Genomic DNA, 26,122 nt, shown 5'->3' with positions numbered 1-26,122 from the left:
TCTTTATTGACAGTATGAGTGTACAGTGCTGTCTGGAGCAAGTGCTGTGTGTGTAGTCTCCAGATTTTCACATCATTCTGAGTTTAAACTAATCTCTCATCCTGGCTACGCGCATTTGAACTGGATTATGGCGAATGACAGTGAGATGTCTGTCTGTCTGTGTTTGTAAATTGAGCTGAGTAAGAAATGATACATTCCCCATTTTTCTGGATATATAAAATTGAGCATTTTCATGTAATAAAATGTTTTAGTAAAAAAAATGTAGTATATATGTATGCTTGTTACTATATACTGTTATAATTGTGCAAAAAAATTACATGATTTCATATAAATACATTTTGAAGGTTTTTGACAACAATGGATGTTTAAATGATTAAAAAACATAAAAATAAGTGAATTCTGAGAAAAACTTGATATTTGAAATCAACCCAAACAAACACACCCCGCTCCGCCCCCCAAATGCATGAACAGCAAAATCATGCTTCATGAAAAAAAATCAGTTGAAGATGATGACAAGAACATAAAATTAACATAACATACAGTACAAGACACAAGAGTTGGTTGTTAGTCGCCAGCAGCACACCAGCTCCAGACAAACAAAAATGCTCAAAACTGTCAAAACAACAGCATATCTTGGTTCTGCGAAACACAGCAAAAACCAATGTTACAACATAACCTCATCATCCATTTTCAGGCCTTCCCGCTTTAGGTTTCTCCAGCACTGGAAAGCTTTTTTAATATTTAACACGGGTCCTAAAGCTCTTGTCTGATCATAACCCTTCGATTTCCAGGGATATTCATCTGACCTTTTCTCTTTTGTAATGTCTCTCAACTCTCCCTCTTGCTCACTCTCTCTCCTCCCCCCTCATGAGTTTTTACGCCCCCTACTGCTGATTGGCTATCACTAGGCTATCACAAGTGTGTTGTGGCGCTCAAGCTGATCCACTTTCAACAGCGTTTCACAAAAATCACTTACAATTCACCCAAAAATGAAATTTCTGTCATTAATCTAAAGTAAAATGTTTCAATTAAAGGTACAATTTGTGATATTTTTTTCCACTAGAGGTCGCTAGAAGCCTATTCAAAACAAAGGCGTAGTTTGATGACGCCAAGTTTTAGAGCGGAAACTTGGGACACGTGGTCTCCATCTCAACAGACGGTGCAACAGAATAGGGATTGGAGTCTGGAAGAACTCATGTTCGTGTATGCGATTATTAACGTTACTGTAGTATGAAGCAGAGCAGGAGCGAGTGTTGCGGGAGCTGAACGAGGAGCTGGAGCGATTGATCAACACACGCCTCACGAGCAGCGGGACTTTTATTATGACACAGTCGCCGGCGCCGCTTCCGCTTTTCCGGTCATGAGTTTACGGGAGCTGTCCTTGTCGACAGAACCAGCGGCAGATGGTAAACAGTAATTATGTTCCATAAATAAGTAACACAATCCACCATAAAACGTGCAAGAAGTAAATAAGGAACTGCTTGAAGCAAGCTAGTGGTTTGCTGGACGCTAGACACTACTTCTGCATTTGTCCACGGCACTGTTGTCATGTGGTTTCTACGTCAGTAAAGGCGGTAACAAAGGTAACTGCGTCATTGACAGGCGACTGCACTGCCCCGTGTCACTGTTTAGAATGGGAATTTTCTCATGATTTACAAGTCGTTGAAAACAGAGATATTGTTAGTAATCAGCTGGACAAAATATATAACACTAGCTTAGTGGTTTTTGGATATTTTACTGCAAAAATTTTACATATTGTACCTTTAAAGTGCAAAAGAACACTTTACAATAAGTTCTCATTATTTAACATTAGTAGGCTATTTATTTTCAAACCTTAAAAATGTATTAAAAGAAAAATTTAAGTTTGAAAACAAATAGCCTATTAAATCATTAAGTATTTGGTGCTGTGATGAACAACATTGTGAATACAAATAACTGAAATGCTGTTTGAAGCATTTTAAATACTTCAGTAGCACAGCTGCCTTGATTATGGGGTTTCCAGGGTAACCGCTGCATTTCTGTCAGCACCCTCTGCTGTCAGAAAGTGAATGTGCACTTTAATTCACTCGTTCCGCCATGTGCTTCTCATGCACGTGTTATGCATTTTTTACGATAGATGGGGAAAGTATTCTTAAAATGTATTATAAAAATTTGAATAATTCCTAATAAATAATTAATCACAGTATTTTGAAGTGCCCACAATAACAATATTGTGCATATTCATTATCTTGATATATCGTATAACCAAATATCGGCTGTTTTATATTTGGATGTAAACACAGAAGCGTTGGTAAAGAAGAAATTGTTGAATAAATGTATTATTTTTGCACAAAAAGTATTCTCGTCGCTTCATAACATTAAGGTTGAGCCACTGTAGTCACGTTGACTTTTAACAATGACTTTACTGCTTTTCTTGAATAATGGTAATTATGTTTTTTTTTTTTTTTTTCAATGAACGATTCAGAGACTCCCTCATAAAGAGAGTCATTTGTCTCCACCTACTGACGTAATTATGTAACATGCAGAAAAGTTGTAAAAAGGATGACAAATATTACATATAAATATATATGTATATTTCACTGTATCACCCAGCTCACCAATTATGACTCCTTTCTATGCTGTGTCGAGTCTCTCTCTCTCTCTCTGTAGGAGAACAATCTGCTCTCTGTCAGTCTGTGTTTCACTCTCTTTCCCTGTGAGTGTCAGAGAAGCACAGCAGGGTCTCCCACTCCTCTCCATTTCTCTTCATTTCTCTCCATCACTCATTCTCTAAGAGACATGTATATCCGGCCTTCGTGCCGCAATATCCTTGAAATCCTCAACATGTGCTGCCCTGTAATGTACATCACGCACTGGATACGCTCGGTATATTTTATCATATGTGATGGGTTATTTTGACCCTGTACTCTCTTTGAATACCTCTTGAGTTTATTGTAGTGTATTATGTAGAACCCATCTCAATATCTGCACACTTTCTGGATCACTATGCTATTTTATTCTTAACCACTGGAATTCAGAAGTCAAGAGCATACCTGGGGGTCGACAATTTGTGTGAAATCACTGTTTTCTGTACTCTCAACTATTCATGAGGTGCTCAGTTCCGCCCTTCTTACCACATCTTGTTTTTCATTTGCAATTTTCTATACACTCATCCAATGCACCTCTACTGTAGAGTGTTGGGGATTCAGTTTTATCTATGGCCACATGAAATAGCTTCTCAGGGATTTTTTTGTCCATCTTGTTGCTTCTTTAATTTCGGTTAATGGTCACATGACATGCAGGTAAACAAATTAAGTTTTTTTTTTATCTTTTTAGCATTTGCTGATTTGTTTTTATTTCATTTAAAGGTGCCCTAGAACTTTTTTTAAAAAAGATGTACTATAAGTCTAAGGTGTCCCCTGAATGTGTCTGAAGTTTCAGCTCAAAATACCCCATTGATTTTTTTTAATTCATTTTTTTAACTGCCTATTTTGGGGCATCATGATTCAGGGCTACTGGCCCTTTAATTCTCCTGCTCCACGCCCACGGAGCTCGCACTTGCCTTGAACAGTGCATAAACAAAGTTTACACAGCTAATATAACCCTCAAATGGATCTTTACAAAGTTTTTGTCATGCATGCGTCGGATTATGTGGGTATTGTATACTGTTACATTGTTTACATTTGATTCTGAGTGAATTTGAGGCTATGCTCCGTGTCTAACAGCTAATGCTACACTGTTGGAGAGATTTGTAAAGAATGAAGTTGTTTATGAATTATACAGACTGCAAGTGTTTAAAAATGAAAATAGCGACGGCTCTTGTCTCCGTGAATACAGTAATAACCGATGGTAACTTTAACCACATTTAACAGTACATTAGCAACATGCTAACTTCGGAGGTCTTTTAAACAAATGAGATTTATATAAGAAGGAGGAAACAATGGAGTTTGAGACTCACTGTATGTCATTTCCATGTACTGAACTATTGTTGTTTGACTATGCCAATATAAATTCAATTTTTCATTCGAGGGCACCTTTAATTTGGCATTTTTATGATTTAATGAATGATTAACTTTTCAAGAAATCAATATCCCTCTGCAGTATGGGAAACCCTGACGTAATGTAATGTTTAATGTAGTGGATAACAAAAATTTAATATTTTCTTTCTCTTTGTATTTTTATATAAATGATGGTAAAAGACTGTCCCATTCAAAGCAATATGATGAACAAGTTAGGTCCAAAGTAATCTAAAAGTAGTCAGAATACATTACCTAAAATGTGTATATAAATATATAATATCGATAAAATCCAGCTCTTGAAGTAAAATCAATTCAGTCAACTTTTATGAGCATTCAGATGAACACAAAGCTAAGGCACAAGGACTGAAAGCCACAAAACTCTGAATTTGATTTCATGGTTCTTTAATATCTCTCCCCACTCACCTCTGTGCCATTTCTCTTTCTGTTCAACCTATTCTTTTGGACTTGTCATCTCAGATATAGTAACAAAAGCGTCGCTGCCACCCGTCAAGCCCTCTCCGAGCCAAACATGCACACGGTGCAATGGTGCACCAAAACAAATGGCATAGCTTGATTGTTTTAATGTGCTTAAACTCCCACAGCACAGGCTGTGCCATGTTTTTCAATCTTTTTCTATTCCCCTCTCATTTTCTTGCTCTCACTCTGTGGAGCTCAGCTGCACATTATAAATTCATCTGCTTTCAGAATCTGGATTTGCAACGAAGCCACAGCCGCCCCACTCCGAGTGAACACTAGACAAAATGGTTGCCCGTCTCTTTCTTGTTCTCTCTCCATCCACAAAATCTCTAAAAATAAAGGGTTTTCCATGTTTCTCTTTTCAAGAATCATACTGTTGAGTGCATTATGATAAGCTATACATAGCAGTTGCACGTTCCTGCCAGTTGTTTACTTAGCCTTCTGTTGTATTTCTCTACAGTATGTTTTTGCTGGGTCAAATGGACCTCTGACAGAAACAACATTGCTATAACTGTCTCGTAGTGTGCTCTGTGGTTAAGCACTTGGATAAAGCATTATTACTGCCCAATACAAAGTTCTATCATGAAACTTTCTAGGGGTCCTATTTTAAAGATCTAAGCACATGGTCTGAAGCGCATGGTGCAAGTGCACTTAGGCCGCGTGTCCGAATCCACTTTTGCTAGTTTAAGGACGGGAAAAATGGTCGGCACGCCTGGTGCATGGTCTAAAAGGGTTGTCCCTATTCTCTTAATGAGTAATGTGTAAGTTTTGTGCAATAAACCAATTAGAGTGTCATCTCCCATTCCCTTTAAAAGCCAGTTGCACTCGCGCCATGGTGGATTCGTTGTTTACGTGGTGGAATATGCAAACTAAACGCTTCTCTAGTGAGTAAAAGGATCTGCTCGTGCGCAAGGTTAAAGCACGAGCAGACCATCTACGGGACAAGCCGGATTCCACCAAAGCATTTTTATTATTATGCACCCAATAATAATCTTTTACATTGTAATATTAAATATTTGTAATATTTGGCATGTTTGTGTGCTGCTGCGCATCTCTGTTTGTGTAATAAGCAGTGTACGCGTGTTGTGCAACCGCCTATAGGCACATATTACTAACACGCTCTTTAAATAACAAAACAAATATATTGCGCCATTGACTTTAGAACAGGTTTCAGTTGGTCAATGGCACAGTCTATTTCAATTGCCTCAAAATAGCAACACGCCAACAATGCACCTGAAAACAGCTCGTTTTCAGACCAGCACGCCCACAAATGGGCGCAAATGCATTTGCTATTTAAACAACGTGACGCAGGACGTGAAAATGAAAACTATGTCGGGCTGAAACTAGAAAAAAACACTTGCATCGCGCCTGCTGCCGCTTTTCGCCTGATGTGTGATAGGGCCCTTGATGGCACAGGCTGATATGTCCTTAACTCAATCTGCTTATAATCACATCATTCTCTATAGGGCACAGCTGATTGGTTCCTGCCAAAGCCAATGAGCTTGCTGCTCAACCTTCAAAAACTTGGTCAGCATTTGCTGTAGCAGCGCAGCACGCTTTCAGAAACCCTCCACTAGAGGGTAGATCTGCTATGGGTAATTCATGTATGCTATTTTGCACAGCAGCATAATGTCTTATTTGCTCACAGCAGAAAAAAGTCCTCTACTTGCTCTGCAGAAGCAGCAATAACCAACAACAGCAGCAGCAGCGTAGCAGATCTATTCTGCCAAGACTAAACATATCAACATTGTCATATACATTACCATGCCAAACACTCCTAGAGTTGTCATGACAAAATTGTGTTTTGATGTCAGAGAAATCTGAAGAGAAAATAAAAACAAACATATGCATTTAAATTTTTATTAAATCATTTTACTTTAATAATAGTAATTATTTTAATCATATTATATATATATATATATATATATATATATATATATATATATATATATATATATTATATATATATGTATATATATATATACACACTGTATATACATAGAACATATATTTCATGTATTAAATTTTATGAAATTATATATGTAATTTCAATTTATTAATATATAAACTTATATTATAGGCAATTAATTAAATGTCAGAATGAAATCACAATTGACCCTTCGCCAGGAGTTTGATTGACAAGCGATCTAACCAATCAGAATGGCAAATCCGCCATTTTGTCCGACAAAGCAGTCAGGAGTTAGAAGATTAACATCAGTGGACTTGAACTTGAAAAACTGTTTGTATTTATGTCTTGCCACGGTTTAAACTACATTCCTTCTGATGTTCATTCATGTTTATTTGATGCTATAAATTAACTAGTAGGAAGAGATGATCGGTTCACGATCCTCTTGAGCTGAGGCACTACAGCAATCTGTCACGACACATTAAAGAGCTACAAAATGTTTTTTATTGTTTGAATTTCTATTAAAAAAAAACAATTTGAAAGCTGGGGCTTTGTTTAATATCACGAGTAACCGGCTCTGTCTTATCTGTCGACGTGTTGTCAGTATCCTCTTTGCTACGCGATTCATTTTTCACTGCATGTGGCGTGAGAGCACCATGGCTTGTCGGACATAGCAACAGTAACTAAGGGGGGGCGGGTCTTTACGAAGGGTCAATTCTTATATTTTAATGGAATATTGCAGTATTTACAAAGACATCTCTTCTAAGACAATGACTTGTTTACTGGTGTGAAGGCAGGGTGGACAACCTGTCACTCACATTAAATTCTCCAATAGCAAACCACAACTATCCAATAAATTCCCCATGGTCAAAATCAAGTCCCACCCTACATTTGTTCTTGTTTGCAAAGCCATTTCACTTGAATAAACATCACAATAGTGAAGAAAAGACTATCGGAACTGCCATTTCATGATGACTTTAATATTTTAATTTATTTTAAAAAGTTAAAAAGGTAGCAATTTTAGTTTTATAGTTTAACAAATCAAGTTAAGTACCCCAATGAGCCTGTTTAATTAGCCCCTAGAGAACACATACACATAACCCTGCTGTAGGGAAGCACCAGTACATAGATGGAAAACAAAATGAAGAACTAAAGATTTTAGTGCATCTTTAAAGTCAAAATGGCATTCGCAACCCATTTTACAATCATGACGTGTTATATTTCCACATGAAATATTCAGTAGAAAAAAATTGATTCAGGAATTGATTGCATCATGAAAAGTGAAAGGAGTCAGAGCTGAATGAGTCTGTAGTGGATTGTGGAAAACTACTCGCCCACCTGAAACACCACACAATCACACACATTTTTTTTTTTTTTTTTTGTCAGGACTTCCACATTCACCCTTCTCCATGTCACGCATCTTTTTCCAATCTGTTATTGGCAAGATTTTAGTCAATAGATACCGACAACAATGGCAGAATAGCCAATTAGCTATTGGTTAACATTAAGGCTTATTGACCTCAGCCAAAAAGGAAAGTCATTTCGAGAAGGCAGCATGATATTACATGAAAAAAATGGGAAAAGTGTAGTAGGAAAGTAAAAAAAAAAGGTCAATTTTGATTACATGCTGCTTTAAAACATTGAAATTGTTCTCTTAAGGCATCAGGTTTAAAACCATTTTAGTTCAATGCTGAAATGTGTAATTTTTGTATGTTAAAATTCTTTCTCTTATCTTGCATTTCTCTTTGTTCTGCTCTGTCACTACTCATCAATATGTTTATCTTTTCATCTCTTTTTGTTCTGGAAGGACAAGACCTTGTTTTGTTGCGGGGTCAAAGGTTGACAAGAGGTCAGCTCCAACTCCACTGAACCAAGAAATGCTTTCAAAAACCACCGACCAGCTCTCTCCAAACACACACACACAAATCAATCCATCCATCCATCAGCGAACAGCACTCAACTATGACTTTTCAGCTCTTTTCTTCCTTCTTCGTACAACAATACAGAAAGAGCGACAGAGAAACAGAATGGAGGGACATTTGGGAAAGCCTGAAGCACACTTAACCTCTATTACGGACTGGTGTATGCAGTCCAGCGTTGTAGCGTACAGTGGTAGAGCCACGGGCGATGCAGAGAATCGGGCGCACAGGGACACGACCACTCCACACACACATCTCACTTTAATGCAGAGCCCGATGGCAATGGCACGGGCAACATACTTCACTCATTTGGCCTTATCATCTTATCTTATCTAGGGGAGTTCCCACAAGGCTTCAAGTCAGAAAGCATCAAGAAAGAGAGAAATAAATAATAACAGTGGAAAGATGGAGAGAAAAACCTCATCTTTATCGCTCTGCACATATTTCTCCTCACCCTTACTGAGATCAAAGGCTCCCTGGATGCAAGCCGACTGTTTTCTTACATATTTTCTTTCTTGTTCTAAGCTAACTCAATAACAGAGAGAGAAAAAAAGTGTTTCATTAATATTCATTTCATTCAATCTCCGACACCATTCCGTGACTATAAGAAAATCCACCATATGGTAGATTCTGAAAAGACTGTTTCTTCTCTATTGTGAGAAAACATGTGTTTAGGGAATGTGTCGGGAGGCTCACAAATGATTTTAGAAGTCGGGATCCAAACCAATCAGAAAATGTGTGTTCCCTTCCCGATGTGAAGGAAGATACGGAGCGCGAGAGCACAATGAAGCCCGAGTGCGAAGACGGCCTTGCTCTTTATGAGAGAGAATTGAATTTTTATCTCAAGTTAATATTAAGGTCTTAACAAAACCCCTTCTGATGATTCTCATACAGAAGCGAGAAGTCAGGCTAAACTGACCTCTAGCGGTTCAAGGCTGAAGGGTTTAAGGCGAAATAAAAGATGAGCTTTAAAAAGTTTGCATACGTGCGTTTGAATGCAGTCTGAGGGTGTAACGTGACAGTGAATATCTTCAAATACATCTGTGAAAAGCTCGGCTTCTACTGAAGTTGTACTGATTTTCTGTGCTGGCAAAAGAGAAAGTATAAACTGCCGGTGTGAATTATCGAAGCTAAAAAGTGGAAATGATGAGCAATAAGCCAAAGTTGTCAAACAAGCTGCTAATAATACTGCACGTTAATGCTGGGAAATGGTCTGAGATAATAGTTAACTTCTTTCTTTTTTTTTACTTCAGAGTTCAAACAGCAAGTGTGAATCTTATGCAAGGTGGGTATTTTAGAAATGTGAATGCTAGGGATAGTAGGGAAAAAAAATAGGCTGTGCCAGGTTTAAGTGGTCAAGTTGGTCAACCAGTGGTTAAAGGCAGGGTAGGCAAAAAATTTTGTTCGAAATTTGTTTAAACTTTCTATATATATCCATGCATAATTAAAATGTAAGAACTCTGATAAAAAGAGTATAAAAATCGAGTGACTCTAGACCGTTTAATCTGTATTTAACACAGCTCATTATTTCCATCCGGGACGAAACATAGGATTGGCTTAGGCGACTGTCACTCTCTCGCAACCATGGCAACCACCCTTTTGACACACATGACCTGCCCACTTGCGCGCGCACGTTTGATTTGGGGAATTCAAGAGGCACGCGATCCTAGGAATACCAAAACAATGGCAGAGAAACAGCAAGCAAAATTCACAGTACCGGCCTATGCAGTTAGTGAAGGCAAACCAGGCAAAAAAAGGAAGACAGTAACAGTACAAGAAAAGGCAATGAACAAAAAGCCTTTGGATAAACAAAGAAATAAAACGAGTTAATATCGGCGTGGCTTTCCAGCGATGGCGAGAACTGAGAGCAGGATTGTGCACAGTTTGCACGCATGCATCAATCGGCATTTATCATATATGCATCATATAACAGTGGCAGGTCCCGAGGCAGGCGCGCATAACCGCGGCAGCTCCAGTGGCAGCTCCCCCTGCCACGCAAAGATTTTACTCCCTCTCAACTGAGGGAACTCAAGGGGCTGAAAAGTGACTCCTTGATGGCTTTATTTCTGCTGGACAGGTAAATCTTTCTTTTTGTATTTTGATCATACATATTTTTTTGTTTATTTGTTCATGAAGCATGTGTCATTAGCACACGTAGCTGCGTAATATAGCTAACATAACATTACTTAGCGAGCCGTAGTAGAGACGATAAATAATCTATAGGCCTAGCTCAAGATGATAGCTATAGTGTTGAATTGTGCATAATTTTGCTTTAGATAACTAAATACATGTTTAACAGATAGTAGGCCTAACGTTACTCCGCATCTAGGAACTTTTCTTAGAACTATATTTACCCTCTGTCTAACTCTTTTACCATGTTCACCTGTAAGTTTACCTGCACGTTTTTTTCGCCTTTGTTTTGTTTTTATATTCTCTACCTATGTTTACTGATGTCTTTATCTTGTATCTGTGTGTGTCGTACACACTTTGTTGTATGTGTGTGTTATTATTTTGTCTGCAATGCAGTTGTGAGTTGATATTTGAGTGTATGTTACTCTGTTTATCTGTAGAACAACGTATATGTTATGAATCTTAGACGAAATTCATCTTCATCACAGTGTAAATGATGGTAATGGAAAAACGTGTATCATGCAACCTGTTTTTAGCTTTGCCTTATAGATAACTAGCTCGTTAGCGAATCAAAAAATACATATTTTAAACTTTACCAATATCAATATGCTAGCTTGATAGTGAGTACTAAAATACATCTTGTTTGTTTATCTTTATAATTATAAAGTTATTTTTATTACATGTGATTCTGACAAGATGTCACTACATGCACTGTGCTCCTTCCTCTCCGCTCGTCTCAGGTAAATAATGCGTCTTCCAGCTCAGTGGTCGGAGTCGCGCGTTCATGCGTTTTGGGGGCGTGGCTTTGGAAGGAGCCCAGAAGGGAGGGGGTGGAGTGAATGGAAATAATGAGCTGTCTTTAAAACAGTCGTGAGAGGTCTACAGACACTCGATTTTTATACTTTCTTTTTCAGAGTACTTACATTTTAATTATGTATTGATATATAAATAAAGTTTAAACAAATTTTGAAAAAAAGTTTTTTTATACATTTTTTACCTACCCTGCCTTTAAGCAGCTCAACCAGGTCCCTTAGTTTCACAGAGAAAGTACTGACTATTGAGCTATAAATGCAGCTTATTAGTGCCCATAACTGCCCATGTAGACAGAATAAGTCTGAGTGACATAAAATAACCTTTTGTTTCATTTTTGTGTCTGACAAAAATCATTCATCATTATTTTATGTCTGAGTGACATAAAATAACCTTTTGTTTCATTTTGTGTGACATACAAGGAATGGGTAAATTTGAAATCAATGATACTACAATTACAGGCTGCTGAGGAAAAACTCAAATAATGGCACAAGAGACAGCGCTAGACCTGCTTTCACCAGTTTCTATTAACGATTTCTGTTGAAATTCAACTCATCAGCCTGCATTTGTTCCATAAATATGATTAAAAATAGTCGACCAGTATGGGTTTTTTGAGGGTACATTGAGGGTAAATTGTTTCTAAAAAAAAAAATAAATAAATAAAAACCAACATGATACAATAACAATTAATGGTCTTAAAAATGGCCACTACTTTATTTTGCCAATTTGAATTTAATTAATCAAATTCACTTATCAGCAAATATAAAACGATAAGTTCTTACAGGGATAGGCACAATCGGATTTATATTTAAAAATATCCTGGCTCTTCCAAGCTTTATAATGGTAGTGAATGGTATACCCCAAAAAAATGCATCCATTCATCCATAATAAAAGTAATCCACGTGGCTCCAGGGGGTTAATAAAGGCCTTCTGAAGCAAAACTATGGGTTTTTAAAGAAAAATATCCATATTTAAAACTTTATAAACTAAAATAACTTCTGGCAGACAACTTTATGCATACTTCGCAAGTTGACTTACGCCACAAGAGTAACCCCCTGACGCGATGTATGACGCAGAATGTAGGAGTATCGTAAGTTCGGAAGACGCATCTTGCTGTTAAAAAAAATAGGGCTGTGCAACAAACTCAAGCTCCTCTTCTCTTATATCAAAATCTTCCGACATTTCTCTTTAAAAATTGTAGACTTCTAATTCGTGACCGGTGTTTTGTTTTGCTATCCTCTGAGCTTCCACGGTCACCGTTGCGCCATGCGTCAGCTAAGAGGTTACTCTTCCGCCGCAAATCAATGCGTATGGCCATCTGCCGGAAGCTAGTTATTATAAAGTTTTAAATATGGATATTTTTCTTACAAAACCCATCGCTTCTCTTCAGAAGGACTTTATAAACCCTCTTTTAATATAACTCCTATCTTCTGAAAGTCATATACACCTAATGGCTTGAGGGTGAGTAAATCATCGGATAATTTTCATTAATTGATTGAACTATAGCCTACCTTTAACCATTACCATCCATCCATGATTTTCATTCATGATTTTGAATTAGTTTGTTTGCTAAATTCATATTTAGTTGAAATTCTGGAGTGAAAATTGAATTCAAAAGGCTTTCTCGATTCAGTTTGAATGGCACACAATCCTGGCTGCAATGCATGTTAATTAGATGGTAAATTAGATAAAATGAACTGATAGTCGGTATGTCAATATACACTTAATGTACAAAATGTGAAAACCTAAACATCACACCCATTATGTGCTTGCTGAACATTTAAGGCTTGTACACAACGGGACGAATATCGCGCGTGATTATCGCCGACGTTTAACGCCTCGTGACTAAACAAAGGGCGCCAATGTGAGTGTTCACAGTCTATGGTGCACACCGACGAGAAAAACGCCTCGGGTTCGTTTTTTTGGTTTGACGCGCCGCGTTAAAAACTGGCAGACCAATGAGAGTAGCGCTTTTGTTCACGTAACTGGAATTGCTCAAGTTACAGTAAAACACGACTTGGTGGCGCTCAAGCACAAATCAGCACACATTGACACGAAGACGACGAAGAGAAAGTAAGTAGTAGATGAGGAAAACCCCTACAAACTAGCCCTGGGTCTCAAACAGCTCCCTAGCGTCCTAGGTCGTGTATCACCATGTAAATGAATGTGGCCGACTCCCTGATCAGTGCCCTGACTAGTGAACTATGAGAGCTGACTGAGATGCACGCTATGGGTGCTGCCAGTTCTTGACCATGTGTATTATTTCTGTATTTTTACTGTTTGTTTTTTTTTTCTTTTACATTCAAGAAATATAGTTGAGAATGTCTACTTCATAAATATGTTTTTTGCACTACCATTCACTTGCACTACTGTCATTGTGACTTATTTGCACTACCGTTTCTGACTACCATCTTATATATATATATATATATGGCCTGTGCGCCATTTTATATCTGCATTTTTAGCTTCTTTACCTTTATCTTTCTATTAATATCATAAATATGTTTATTTGCACTACCGTTAAGCACAAGCACCACATACTGTCAGGGAGTGAATTTGCAAGTTCACTCTGTGCATCGCCAGTGAAAATCTCTTGAACACAAAAACACAAAAAACGTCTCGAAAAACGCTGCCGATAAACGCGTGCGATATTCGTCCCAGTGTGTACAGGCCTTTACTTTCAAAACCAGCGGCTGTTAGTAATGGGAGTAACTAGAAGAGCTGATACAAGCAGTAGGCAACACCTAATTTGTCAAAAGTCCTAAATCAGTCACATACTGATCTATAATTTATCAAAAAAGCTTTAAGCTGACCACCCCTCGTTGAGGCCAGGACTGAATGCGCTCAAAGCAGTTGCCAGAAAAAAGAGGCTAACCAGCCGCTACATAACCACCAGCCTCACACCACACTTTCCCACTTACTCGCTCGCTCTCACACAAACACATTCAGAGTACAAAACACTCTCACTCAGAATGGACAGCATCACAAATGGACATCCCACTCAGCACTCCATCTAGCACTAGCGGCCCTATTAGCATCATTAGCCGCTAATATAACGTACATTATGTGGAGATGGACGCAGAACACCAACCTTACTGCTCCTGAGAGTAAACATTCAAGGCCCATTAACCGCTGATCAGAGTACATTAAGAGATGGAGGTTTGTGATCATAACGCAAGATGATTTTCAAGCTAGTGTCTCATTTTAGCCAAACGCTAACACCCCCCAGGACCGTTCCTAAATACATTTAAAAGAAAAGGTGGAAGAGGGGCATAATCTCTTAATTGTCTTCTTTGATGTTCAGTGGTCTAAAAGCTATCTGGAGAGTCTTCTCTACTAAATGGCACTAGAAATTTAGAAGTGTTTCTCTCTCAGTGTTTGAAGAGCCACTGCCTTCTTGTTTGCAACAAAGTTAAAAGGAGCTGGCTGCTGCACCGAGTCATAAACAGCGCATTGATATTAATAGAAGCTAATTATATATTTTATGTGCAGTCAGGCATACAAGTGCATCTACAGCCTCTGCAAACACTAACCAGAGTTTTGGACATGATGAAGTAGTCACCATCTCACTGACACTTCATAGAGATGCCTATTTGATATGTGTGTTTTCATCTGGAAGATTTTACTGTTAAGAGTGTCATTGTGTTGGTAAAAAATAAATCTGTTGGATGTTAGAACAACAATTTGCAGTTTTGGAGATTCTGGTTCATAATGTTTGTAATGTTTAGTTGACAGAACTTTGTACACTTAAAAAAAGTGCTTTAAAAAAAAAAAAGAAAGCAATGCTTTTACAGACACCTTGTAATGCAAGTTTCCTTAAACTTAAGTATGATAGTTATGGAAGCATGTGCAAATAAATAAAGTAATGAAGTGATTGGTAATAGCACTGATTGCAATAAGAAAAGCCAGTTTCTCACAAGAAGTTGTGCCTTTTTCTTCACAATTGTTACTTTATATACGGGCCAATGACTTGATGGGTCATTTTTTGTCCAAAGGCCTTAAAAATAATAATAAAAACACAAAGATATGAAATCCAAAGTATGTAAGGATCTCTTTTATTGAATCCAAAATGTTTTTTTAAAGATTTTGAAGTGTCAAAAGTTCATTCATTTGTGATTAAAATATCTAAAAATGAAATAAATGTACAGTACAGTCCAAAAGTTTGGAACCACTAAGATTTTTAATGTTTTTAAAAGAAGTTTCGTCTGCTCACCAAGGCTACATTTATTTAATTAAAAATACAGTAAAAAACAGTAATATTGTGAAATATTATTACAATTTAAAATAACTGTGTACTATTTAAATATATTTGACAAAGTAATTTATTCCTGTGATGCAAAGCTGAATGTTTTCATTCTGGCATGATTTTTTAACATCATATATCAAAATTGTGCAAAATGGTATTCAAATTATGCGTAGAAGTTGTTGCTTTGTTATGAGAAAATGTACTAAATATAAAATGTTTGATTGTCCTTTTGCCAGCTAGCTAGATATCAGCATGTTAGCATTGTTCGGTATTTGATATAACCAAAAGTGTCATTTGGTAAAACCGAAATTTTAGTTAAACCGAATGACTTTTTTGGTGACAATGTCCTTCTTGCAAAAAAAAAAAAGAAAAAAAAAACTGATTATAAAATCCACAATCTCATTGTTAACACTTTAATAACACTTTTAAAAAACGTATTTGTCAATGACCCATACACTACCGCTGCATTTATTTGGTCAAAAAAAAAAAAAAAAAAGTTATATTGTAAAACATTATTACAATTTAAAATAAATGTTTTCTATTCTAATATATTTTAAAATGTAATCTATACCTGTGATGCAAAGCTGAATTTTCAACATCATTACTTTAGACTTAGTGTCACATGATCCTTCAGAAATCATTCTAATATGATGATTTGCTGCTCAAGAAACATTTGTTTTTATGATCAATATTAAAAACAGTTGTATGTATATTTGAAACAGATTTTTTTCAGGATTCTTTGATGAATAGAAAGTTCAAAAGAACAGCATTATAAATGCAGTAACATTATAAATGTCTTTACTGTCACTTTTTATCAATTTCATGCATTCTTGCTAAATAAAAGTATTGATTTCTTTACAGAAAAATTTAAAGAATTACTGACCTCAGACTTTTGAATGGTAGAGTAACTTTTTATCTCACAAATGATACTCTCATAAATGTGACTTTATATGTCACAAATGTTTTTTGATATTTGAAACTTTATTTCTCATATGTTTTACTCTAAGCCAAAAAGAAAAATAGCTTCTGCATGACATTGTAAGATTAATAAAAGCATTATAAACACATACATTCACACATGGGAGGCTGTGGAAATTGGTGATAAACACCCATGAATATGCACGACCGATCCTACACACGAACACACACATCCATAGCTCCTAATACACTCCAGTCACAGCAGGATGTTGCTTTTATTAGCATATTAAACAAGCTGACGCCTCATTAATGTAAATTTGGTCACGGTCACCTTGAGTTTGTGATACGGTGAGGCACTGGACCCCAGCTAGAACGACAACTTGGTGTGTATCTGTGTGTTTGTGTAACTTTCCCCCAGGCTACTCTCCCTGTGTCTGCCAAGTCTACTGTACTGAAGTTCCTTCCCTCAGCCCGCATTTCAAAAAACATGAGCTGTGAAGTGACGCTTCTAATGGAAGAGGTTTTAAAGAAGCAAAGCTTTGAAGGGTGAAAACACACTCACACTTTTGTACACTGACACCTTGACGGGTTAGCACAAGCTGACATACCTAAGTCTGATTTGGAGGCGTGTCAGATCTGGTTACCATGGATACCAAGAGCCCACGGCACTGTAATAAATGAACACATTCACATACACACACGCACAAGTGCGCACGTATCTCATCTTTATTGGACACAAAACTCAGCCTTTCTTCTTGATTTTCTCTTGCAGGTTGCAACACTAACAGACACGAAAGCACACACAAACACACGTATATTTGCCCACGGCTCCTCACTGCTGAGGTACCAGCTGTATTTCAGACACGCAATCTTCGCCACTAGACTCTTGAAGCGAAAATCGATGCAGATCCGCCTCAAAGTGCTCTCTGGAAAAACTCTGCCACATTAAAAAGAAGCCGACAACCTGTCAGCCGCTTTCTCTCCTGGTGCACTTAAACACTACAAGTACAAAAAAAAAGGAAAAAAAAAAAATTTCATACATTATTTTGCTTTTCAGCTCTTTTGTAGGAGCATTTGTGCTTTTACTTAGAGATTTTTCACCACAAATGGGTGGCGTAATTTTGTGGTGTTGCACACAGGGAGTACACTGTGTCATTGTGAGTGAATTTGAGTTGGCACGCATAAAATCAGAGAAAATTAGGTTTAAAAATACCACACAAAAGGTGTGTGCTGTGGTGATTAGAGACTGTGGCATTAACATGCAGGCAGGGCTGGTCAGGAAATGGTCACAAAAAGAGAAAGAATAGTTCACTTTCGGCAAACTCAAACACCAAGTCATTCAGTACAGAACCAACACAATTATGCATATATACACAGCAAATGAAGAGCTAAATGAACTGAGCTGCAAAGGTATGTGCACAATCTGATGATTATGTGAGATGTAAGACCTAGGGGGGTTGTAATGGTACACGGTTCGGTTCATGCAGTTAGACGACGAATGCAGTCAGTCATGGGCGATACACACTCCAATCTAGAAGGGGGTGCACACGGTAATGCCTGGTAGCCCAACCACTTTTAACCAGCATTAACCACTAATAGCATTAATAATGTTTTGTTACTTTTGATAATAAACAAAGTGTCATCTTTCAAATAATGTCGATTATATCACAAAATTCAAACAATAAATGGCATTTTGACGCTTTTTGATGTGGCGTAACAGACACTGTATAAGTGCCATGTTCAAGCGGCAGCGCGGCGCGTGAGTGAATATATATATATACACAGTACAGTCCAAAAGTTTGGAACCACTAAGATTTTTAATGTTTTTAAAAGAAGTTTCGTCTGCTCACCAAGGCTACATTTATTTAATTAAAAATAAAGTAAAAACAGTAATATTGTGAAATATTATTACAATTTAAAATAACTGTTTTCTATTTAAATATATTTGACAAAGTAATTTATTCCTGTGATGGAAAAGCTGAATTTTCAGCATCATTACTCCAGTCTTCAGTGTCACATGATCCTTCAGAAATCATTCTAAAATGCTGATCTGCTGCTCAAGAAACATTTAATGTGTACAATTGTACAAAATATTTGTGTACAATATTTTTTTTCAGGATTATTTGATGAATACAAAGTTCAAAAGAACAGTGTTTATCTGAAATCTAATCTTTTGTAACATTATAAATGTCTTTACTGCCACTTTTGATTGATTTAATGCATCCTTGCTGAATAAAAGTATTCATTTCTTTAATTTCTTTTCAAAAAAATAAAAATAAAAATTCTTACTGACCCCAAACTTTTGAACGGTAGTGTATAATGCTACAGAAGCTTTGTATTTCAGATAAATGCTGTTCTTTTGAACTTTCTATTCATCAAGGAATCCTGAAAAAAATAAATAAATACACAACTGTTTTCAACATTGAAAATAATCATAAATGTTTCTTGAGCAGCAGATCAGCAAATTAGAATGATTTCTGAAGGATCATGTGACACTGAAGACTGGAGTAATGATGCTGAAAATTCAGCTTTGCATCACAGGAATAAATTACTTTGTCAAATATATTTAAATAGTACACAATTATTTTAAATTGTAATAATATTTCACAATATTACTATTTTTTACTGTATTTTTAATTAAATAAATGTAGCCTTGGTGAGCATATATATATATATATATATATATATATATACACATGTGTGTGTGTGTTTCTAACCCTTGTTTTACACAGGCAGGGCGGGGTTGTTGCATCAAAATGCATTAGCTTTTACACTAGAAATGCGACGTGGTCACATGCATGTCTGACCACTTTTGAATGTGGTTTGAGTGATGGGATCACAAAACGTTTTGGACCCCCGGTTACACCTGTATTTAGCACTGTCAACTTGTGATCAGATCACCTGCGACAGACGTTAATACCAGGTGAAAAGAGGGCCAATGATTTGGAGCACATGCACTTACCACAGGCCACAGCTATGATGAAAAGACGCTATTACAAGTTTTGTACCTCACAGTGCACTATTGTTACCCATATTTAATACAACAAGGTTACAAGATTAATAATTAAAACATAAAATCGATCCAACGAGCATATTTGTGCAGCGGGCGGCTGTTGAATGCAGGCAATGCAGACAAAGTGTGTCAAGCATGATTTGAATAATGCGAAATTCTATTTCATCAATGGAAATTTCTTGTTTCAAAGAATTTTTCATACAGAACTGTAGCTCCACCTCTAACCCTGCAGTTAAAGAGGAATTTAGTGGAATTTATTCTGTATGTGGTGGGCGCGCTTCTGTTCCATAGCATCTAAAACATGTATACACACAGCTGTTTAGACGCTGAAGGAATGCCTCGAGGGAACGACATGTTTCACCATGCTAATGCAAAACACTGCCACAGAAGAACCGCGCGACAAAGAGAATACACTGTCTGACAGCCGTAAAGCCCCATCAAATGCATTTCACACACATGGACGAAACATGTCACATGCATAATGCAGTCAAATCCCAGTGCGCACACACACAGAGCGCATCTCTGCAATAAGTATGCATGCAGGAGGTTGACTGGTTGGTACGGGTAATTTCTGAATCATAATTGGATACGAAAATTGGGGAATATTTACCCTCTTGACTCACACTCACTAATTCTATCAATGCATTAAACCTTCCTTTGTCACTGCAAAAACAAAAATGAACCCCTCCAGCAAGATTAATGTTGTAAATTAAATTCTCATACTCATTCTTTGATTAAAGGTTTTAAAAAGTGTTAAAACCATTATAAAAGATTGAAACAATGGTTAAAATTCAACAAATTGAAACATAAGGATTTATGATACATATACACTACTGTTTTTTTTTTGTTTTTTTTTCTAGTTCAAATAAATACTGTTCTTTTGAACTTTCTATTCATCAAAGAATTCTGAAAAAATGTACCAAAGTTTTCACAAAAATATGAAGCAGCACAACTGTTTTTTTTCCAGTTGATAATAATAAGAAATGTTTCTTGAGCAGCAAATCAGCATATTAGAATGATTTCCGAATCATTGCTGAAAATTCAGCTTTGTATCACAGGAATAAATTACAGTTTAAAATATATTCACATTTAAAAAAAGCTATTTGAAATGGTAATAATATTTCACAATATTGCAATATTTTCACAATATGTTTTTACTGTATTTTTTATCAAATATGTGTGTGTATATATACCATAGCGACCCCAAACTTAAAATTTTTTGTGTTTTATTGGCACAACACATATTTTAAAATAGTGTAAAGCCCTCATTTGCACCGAACATAACTTTAATCATGAATTATGAATTATTAAAACCAAGGGTAATGGTCTGGACATTGAGTGTGTTTTAGCCTATAAGAGCTTAAGCTTTCATTTGCATCTAGATGAGTTATCTATATTTGTTCCATCAGAGATCCAAAATGTGTGAAAACTGTGCCAACCAGACCTGGCCTCCCCATATACATGTATGGTAAAGCATGAGCACACACACACACACACACACACACACACACACACACACACACACACACACACACACACACACACACACACACACACTGCATTTATACTCCATCTGGAGCTCTCAGCTGCTGAGAGAGAGAGAGAGAGAGAGAGAGAGAGAGAGAGAGAGAGAGAGAGAGAGAGAGAGAGAGAGAAAGAGAGATGCACATAGTCTCTCTTTTTTATCCTTCACTTGCTTCTTTCTACCATCTGCCACATTTCTTCCTCCCTTTGCCACCTAACCAATAACACAACATTTTCTATAATGGTTGGGACTTTCTATTGACACTTGTTTTCATAGTGAGCTAATGATAGTTTCGTTCTTCTGAGTTGACACCTAAATTTAACACACAAATAAGCCTTTTTTTACATTTTTAGTAAGACATTTCTATTAACCTATATCATATAAACTACTGTTCAAAAGTTTGGGGTCAGATATTTTTTGTTATTATTAATACTTTCATTCAGCAAGGACACATTAAATCGATCAAAAGCAACAAAAAATATTTGTAACATTATAAATGTCTTCACTATTTCAAAAAAAAGCTGTATGTTTGAACTTTCTTCAGAGAAGAAGGGGATCATGTGACACTGAAGACTGGAGTAATGATGCTGAAAATTCACCTCTATCATCAAAGAATAAAAAAACACCTATTTCACAATAGTACTATTTTTTACTGTGTTTTTAATCCAAAAAATGCATTACCATGCATTTTCATGCATGAATAAAACTTTTGAATAAATGAATAAAATCTAACCTTTTGAACATTATATTAAATATACACCGATCAGGTATAACATTATGACCACTGACAGGTGAAGTGAATAACACTGATTATCTCCTCATCACGGCACCTGTTAGTGGGTGGGATATATTAGGCAGAAAGTGAACATTTTGTCCTCAAAGCTGATGGAGACATGGGTAGGTGTAAGGATTTGAGCGAATTTGACCAAATTGTGATGACTAGACGACTGGGTCAGAGCATCTCCAAAACTGCAGCTCTTGTGGGGTGTTCCAGGTCTGCAGTGGTCAGTATCTATCAAAAGTGCTCCAAGGATGGATCATTGGTGAACCAGCACATGGGAAGCGAAGGCTGACCCGTGTGGTCCGATCCAACAGACGAGCTACTGTAGCTCAAATTGCTCAAGAAGTTAATGCTGGTTCTGATAGAAAGGTGTCAGAACACACAGTGCATCACAGTTTGTTGCGTATGGAGCTGCATAGCTGCAGACCAGTCAGGGTGACCATGCTGACCCCTGTCCACCGCCGAAAGTGCCAACAGTGGGAACGTGAGCATCAGAACTGGACCACGGAGAAATGGAAGAAGGTGGCCTGGTCTGATGAATCACATTTTCTTTTACATCACGTGGATGGCCGGGGGGAACACATAGCACCAGGATGCACTATGGGGAGAAGGCAAGTCTGGTGAAGGCAGTGTGATGCTTTGGGCAATGTTCTGCTGGGAAAACTTGGGAAAAATGTTACTTTGACACGTACCACCTACCGAAGCATTGTTGAGACCATGTACAGCCTTTCATGGAAACGGTATTCCCTTGTGGCCAAGGATAATGCGCCCTGACACAAAGCAAAAATGGTTCAGGAATGGTTTGAGGAGCATAACAATGAGTTAAAGGTGTTGACTTGGCCTCCAAATTCCCCAGATCTCAATCCAGTCGAGCATCTGTGGGATGTGCTGAACAAACAAGTCCGATCCATGGAGGCCAGATACCACAGCACACCTTCCTTCAGGGGTCTAGTGGAGTCCATGTCTCGACGGGTCAGGGCTGTTTTGGCAGCAAAAAATGGACTAACACAATATTAGGAAGGTGGTCGTAATGTTCTGCCTGATCGGTATATACCATAAAATAACTGAATACACACATATACATTGATTCTCTATGACTGTCAACAAGGCCTGTCACTTTTAGCTCATTTTTGGTAGCAAAACTACAGCTTAGCAAATGCACATACACACAAACAGCCATGGGGGTTAAAAACACAAAAATTCACTCAGCATTTGAGTTAAAACATTCTCAAAAACCTTTCCTCAGCTTAAAGTGTGCTCAAAGTTGTGTTTTTTTTAAGTTCATGTATTTATGCAACCATTTGAGATGCCACCAGCACAGCAAGTACAAAGCCCCGTCCACACATGCACAGAGCAGACGGTAAATATGCTTCTTACTCTCTGAAATGGAAACACACACTGGGTCCTTTATCCAATGCACAAAGTCAACATCAAGGCAACACAGACACACACACTCCTTCATGCATAGCAAGCACAAATCTGCAGGCATCATGCCTTAAGACTAAGTGTGAGATTAAAGTGTTCACAGGAAACATTGCGTCTAATCTGCACAAACACACACCTTCATTTCCTCACAGCCGGTACAGTAGTGTAATTATAGCTGGGAGACTAAAAGCATGTTAGTGATGCTACGTAACCACACACAATCATATCCAACATGTGTAATCCTGAGCCAAACATCGCACTGCCTTGAGACTCAATATCCAGTTCACAGTCATAACAAATATTAATCGAGGATCTGATGAAATATTCATCTCTCTTATTAAATATGAAGGGAACATCCAAACCGTGAAGTACACCAAAGACAAATTGCAGTTAGAGCAAACAACTGCATTTGATTAAAACAAATAAGCCATTCATATTTGTAATATTAAATAGGACATGTTCCTGAATCAACATCCTTAAATATATTCACATCCACCAATCAGATTTTAGGGTTGTGTTTTGGATTTAGAGGTGCATTATTCTTTCTCAAACAAAAATGAAATCATAATTTTGATTGAATTATTTATAATTCTGGTTATTGAAAATCCTACATGCATTCTTAGAAGAAGAAAAGGTTGTATAGAGAACCTTAAAGGGTTCTGTCAAGGGCTTTATGTTAAACATGAACGTATTATGTAGTCATTTAAAACATTTCTCCTTCTATAGAACCTTTTTGGCACAAAAAACGTTCTTAAAAATTGTGTCGAGAAACCTAGGGTTCTATATGAACACTCTTTTTTCTAAGATAAAGATAAGAACAATAAAGAAAGCCATAAAGGTTTGGAACAACATAAGGGAGAGTAAATGATGACAGAGTAGAGTGGTGCAGCGATGACACATTTTTATAGGCCAGCCTGAAAGATCGCATCACCCTAGTTCCCTTGACAAAAACCCAACAGGATTTTTCCATTGGCTTTTGGCTTACTGCAGAAATCAAGGTCTGTGACTAACAAAAGCTTATGATTCTTACATGTTTTGTTCATCATGACAGTCTTCACAATTGAGGGCACAATTTTTAGAAATTTTGAAGCGTGAATACAATAAGCTTCCGACAACTCTTTCAGTCTTTGATTAAAAAAAGAAAAGGTTCAGTTATAATCGTTTGCAAGAGTTCGATTATAAACACGAGGCTGTGAAAGCGACTAGCGAGTTTACCTGTTCGGCTGAAGACTTTTAAGGAGGACATGTTCCTGAATCAACATCCTTAAATATATTCATATCAACCAACAAGATTTTAGGATTATATTTAGGATTATATATTAGGATTTAGGGTGATTAACTGAATTCTTTCCAAACAATCTTCAAATATTCGAACTACAGCCAATCGACTTCAACCATCAAAGCTTTCTAATCTTTAAAAACATTTTCCCTGAAAGTTCGAGTTGCAAGAGTGTAATTATAAACCCAGCAAGGCTGGTTACTAGTAAGTAGATGAGCCACTTGTTAGCAACCGCCTTTTACAAAAGTATATTACTGAGGGATTTTATATATATTGTAGAATAAAACATGTAAATATCTTGTGTTCACCACAGACCTTATTTCCAGCATTCAATCAAACACCCATTCAAGAAACCCACTGACTTCAGGAAAATGGAACAGGAATCTATTGTCATTTTTAGGTGAAATATTTAGTTTCTGGTGTGTGCATGAGTGTTTGTGTGTGTTGTTTCATGCTGTGATGTTAAAGTCATGGAGAGAGGGAGACAGTGGGTCTTACAGATGGCACAAAAAGCATATCTGAAGGCCTTTAGCGTGCACACTAATGAACTAGCACGTTCTCTGTGATTTTCAGCACTGTTGTCTTGTTCGAACACATAAAACGCAAGTATCGAGCCAATCATAAGAGCAAATAACCTAACAGGACATCTGTAGGTGGACTTAAAGATTCTCACATATACACATACACGCACTTAGTCACATATTATTTTGATTTTCTTAGCATGTGAAGTATGACTAAGTGTTGACTAAGGCCGCATTTCACAAGAATCAGCTTGTGGCTGAGTGGAAAAACGTTTGTCTGTAAAGTCCTAGGGCATTTCGTCTGAAAAAGAAATGTGGAACTGTAGGGAAAAAGAAAGCAACTGAAAGAAAGTACAGAGCCAAGGAAATAAAAGTTCCAAATAACCGACTAAATCACAACAAAGTGATTCAATTTACAAGAAACATCATGCGAATGATTGCCCGAGCTAAGGTGCAGTCACTCGCCGAGACCTGCAAAAATAGTACGTATTTCTCCCTTATCCACAGCTCATCTGTTCTGGGGAAATTCCATCTCTAATCCGTACGGCGCAGGAAAAATCAGTTCAAGATTCACGTACACTCAGTCAGCACTCAATTTCAAACGTTCAGGAAATGAATCATATATGAACTGAGATTGAAATCAGCCTGTTTAGTAGTAAAACACATGAGGCGTAGTCCGCTAACACACAACACACCTATTTTAAAGGAATAGTTAACTTAAAAATAACAATCCTGTCATCATTTACTCACCCTTTTGTTGTTCCCAACCCATATGACTGTCTTTCTTCCGAAAAACACGTTAGAAAAAATTTCACACTGGATGTTCCATATAACAAAAGCACACAGTGATCAGGGTCTGTCAAATATAGCATTATGAAAATTGTCCATATGACTTTATTCTCAGACTTCTGAAGCCATATGATAGGTTTCTTTAAGAATCAGACCAAAATGTGTTACTGAAATTTCATCAGCACCCTAAATGTGGTGCTTAAAGTTATGTGGAATTGAGAATGAGATTTGAGAGCTGCAGAAGTGAATAACTTTTGGCATACTTTTCACACAAAGCTATCATATCACTTCAGAACACTTAATTTAGCACGAGTCGTTTGGATTACTTTTGTAGTGCGAGTTTTTTGTTGTTTTTGCACATTTGGATAGCCAGTGTTGTAATTGT

General features: G+C 37.1%; 1 protein-coding gene across 3 annotated transcripts in view; it reads right to left on the bottom strand.

Annotated features, from left to right (window-relative positions):
* The window catches only part of pvrl2l (PVR cell adhesion molecule related 2 like), a 193,205-nt gene that overhangs the window by 28,483 nt on the left and 138,600 nt on the right, over positions 1 to 26,122 (bottom strand). For 2 of the 3 annotated variants that reach the window (XM_067411284.1, XM_067411287.1), the window contains exon 7: positions 6,239 to 6,295. The exons of the other annotated variant lie outside the window; for it this stretch is intronic. In XM_067411284.1, the coding sequence (XP_067267385.1) occupies positions 6,239 to 6,295 (57 nt within the window). The remainder of the gene's footprint in view (positions 1 to 6,238; positions 6,296 to 26,122) is intronic. 3 annotated transcript variants of the gene reach the window in all.

The sequence above is a fragment of the Chanodichthys erythropterus genome, chromosome 15, assembly GCF_024489055.1.
Source record: "Chanodichthys erythropterus isolate Z2021 chromosome 15, ASM2448905v1, whole genome shotgun sequence".
Classification (NCBI taxonomy): domain Eukaryota; kingdom Metazoa; phylum Chordata; class Actinopteri; order Cypriniformes; family Xenocyprididae; genus Chanodichthys; species Chanodichthys erythropterus.
Note: the sequence above shows the minus strand (reverse complement) of the source record. Positions and strands in the feature narration are given on the sequence as shown.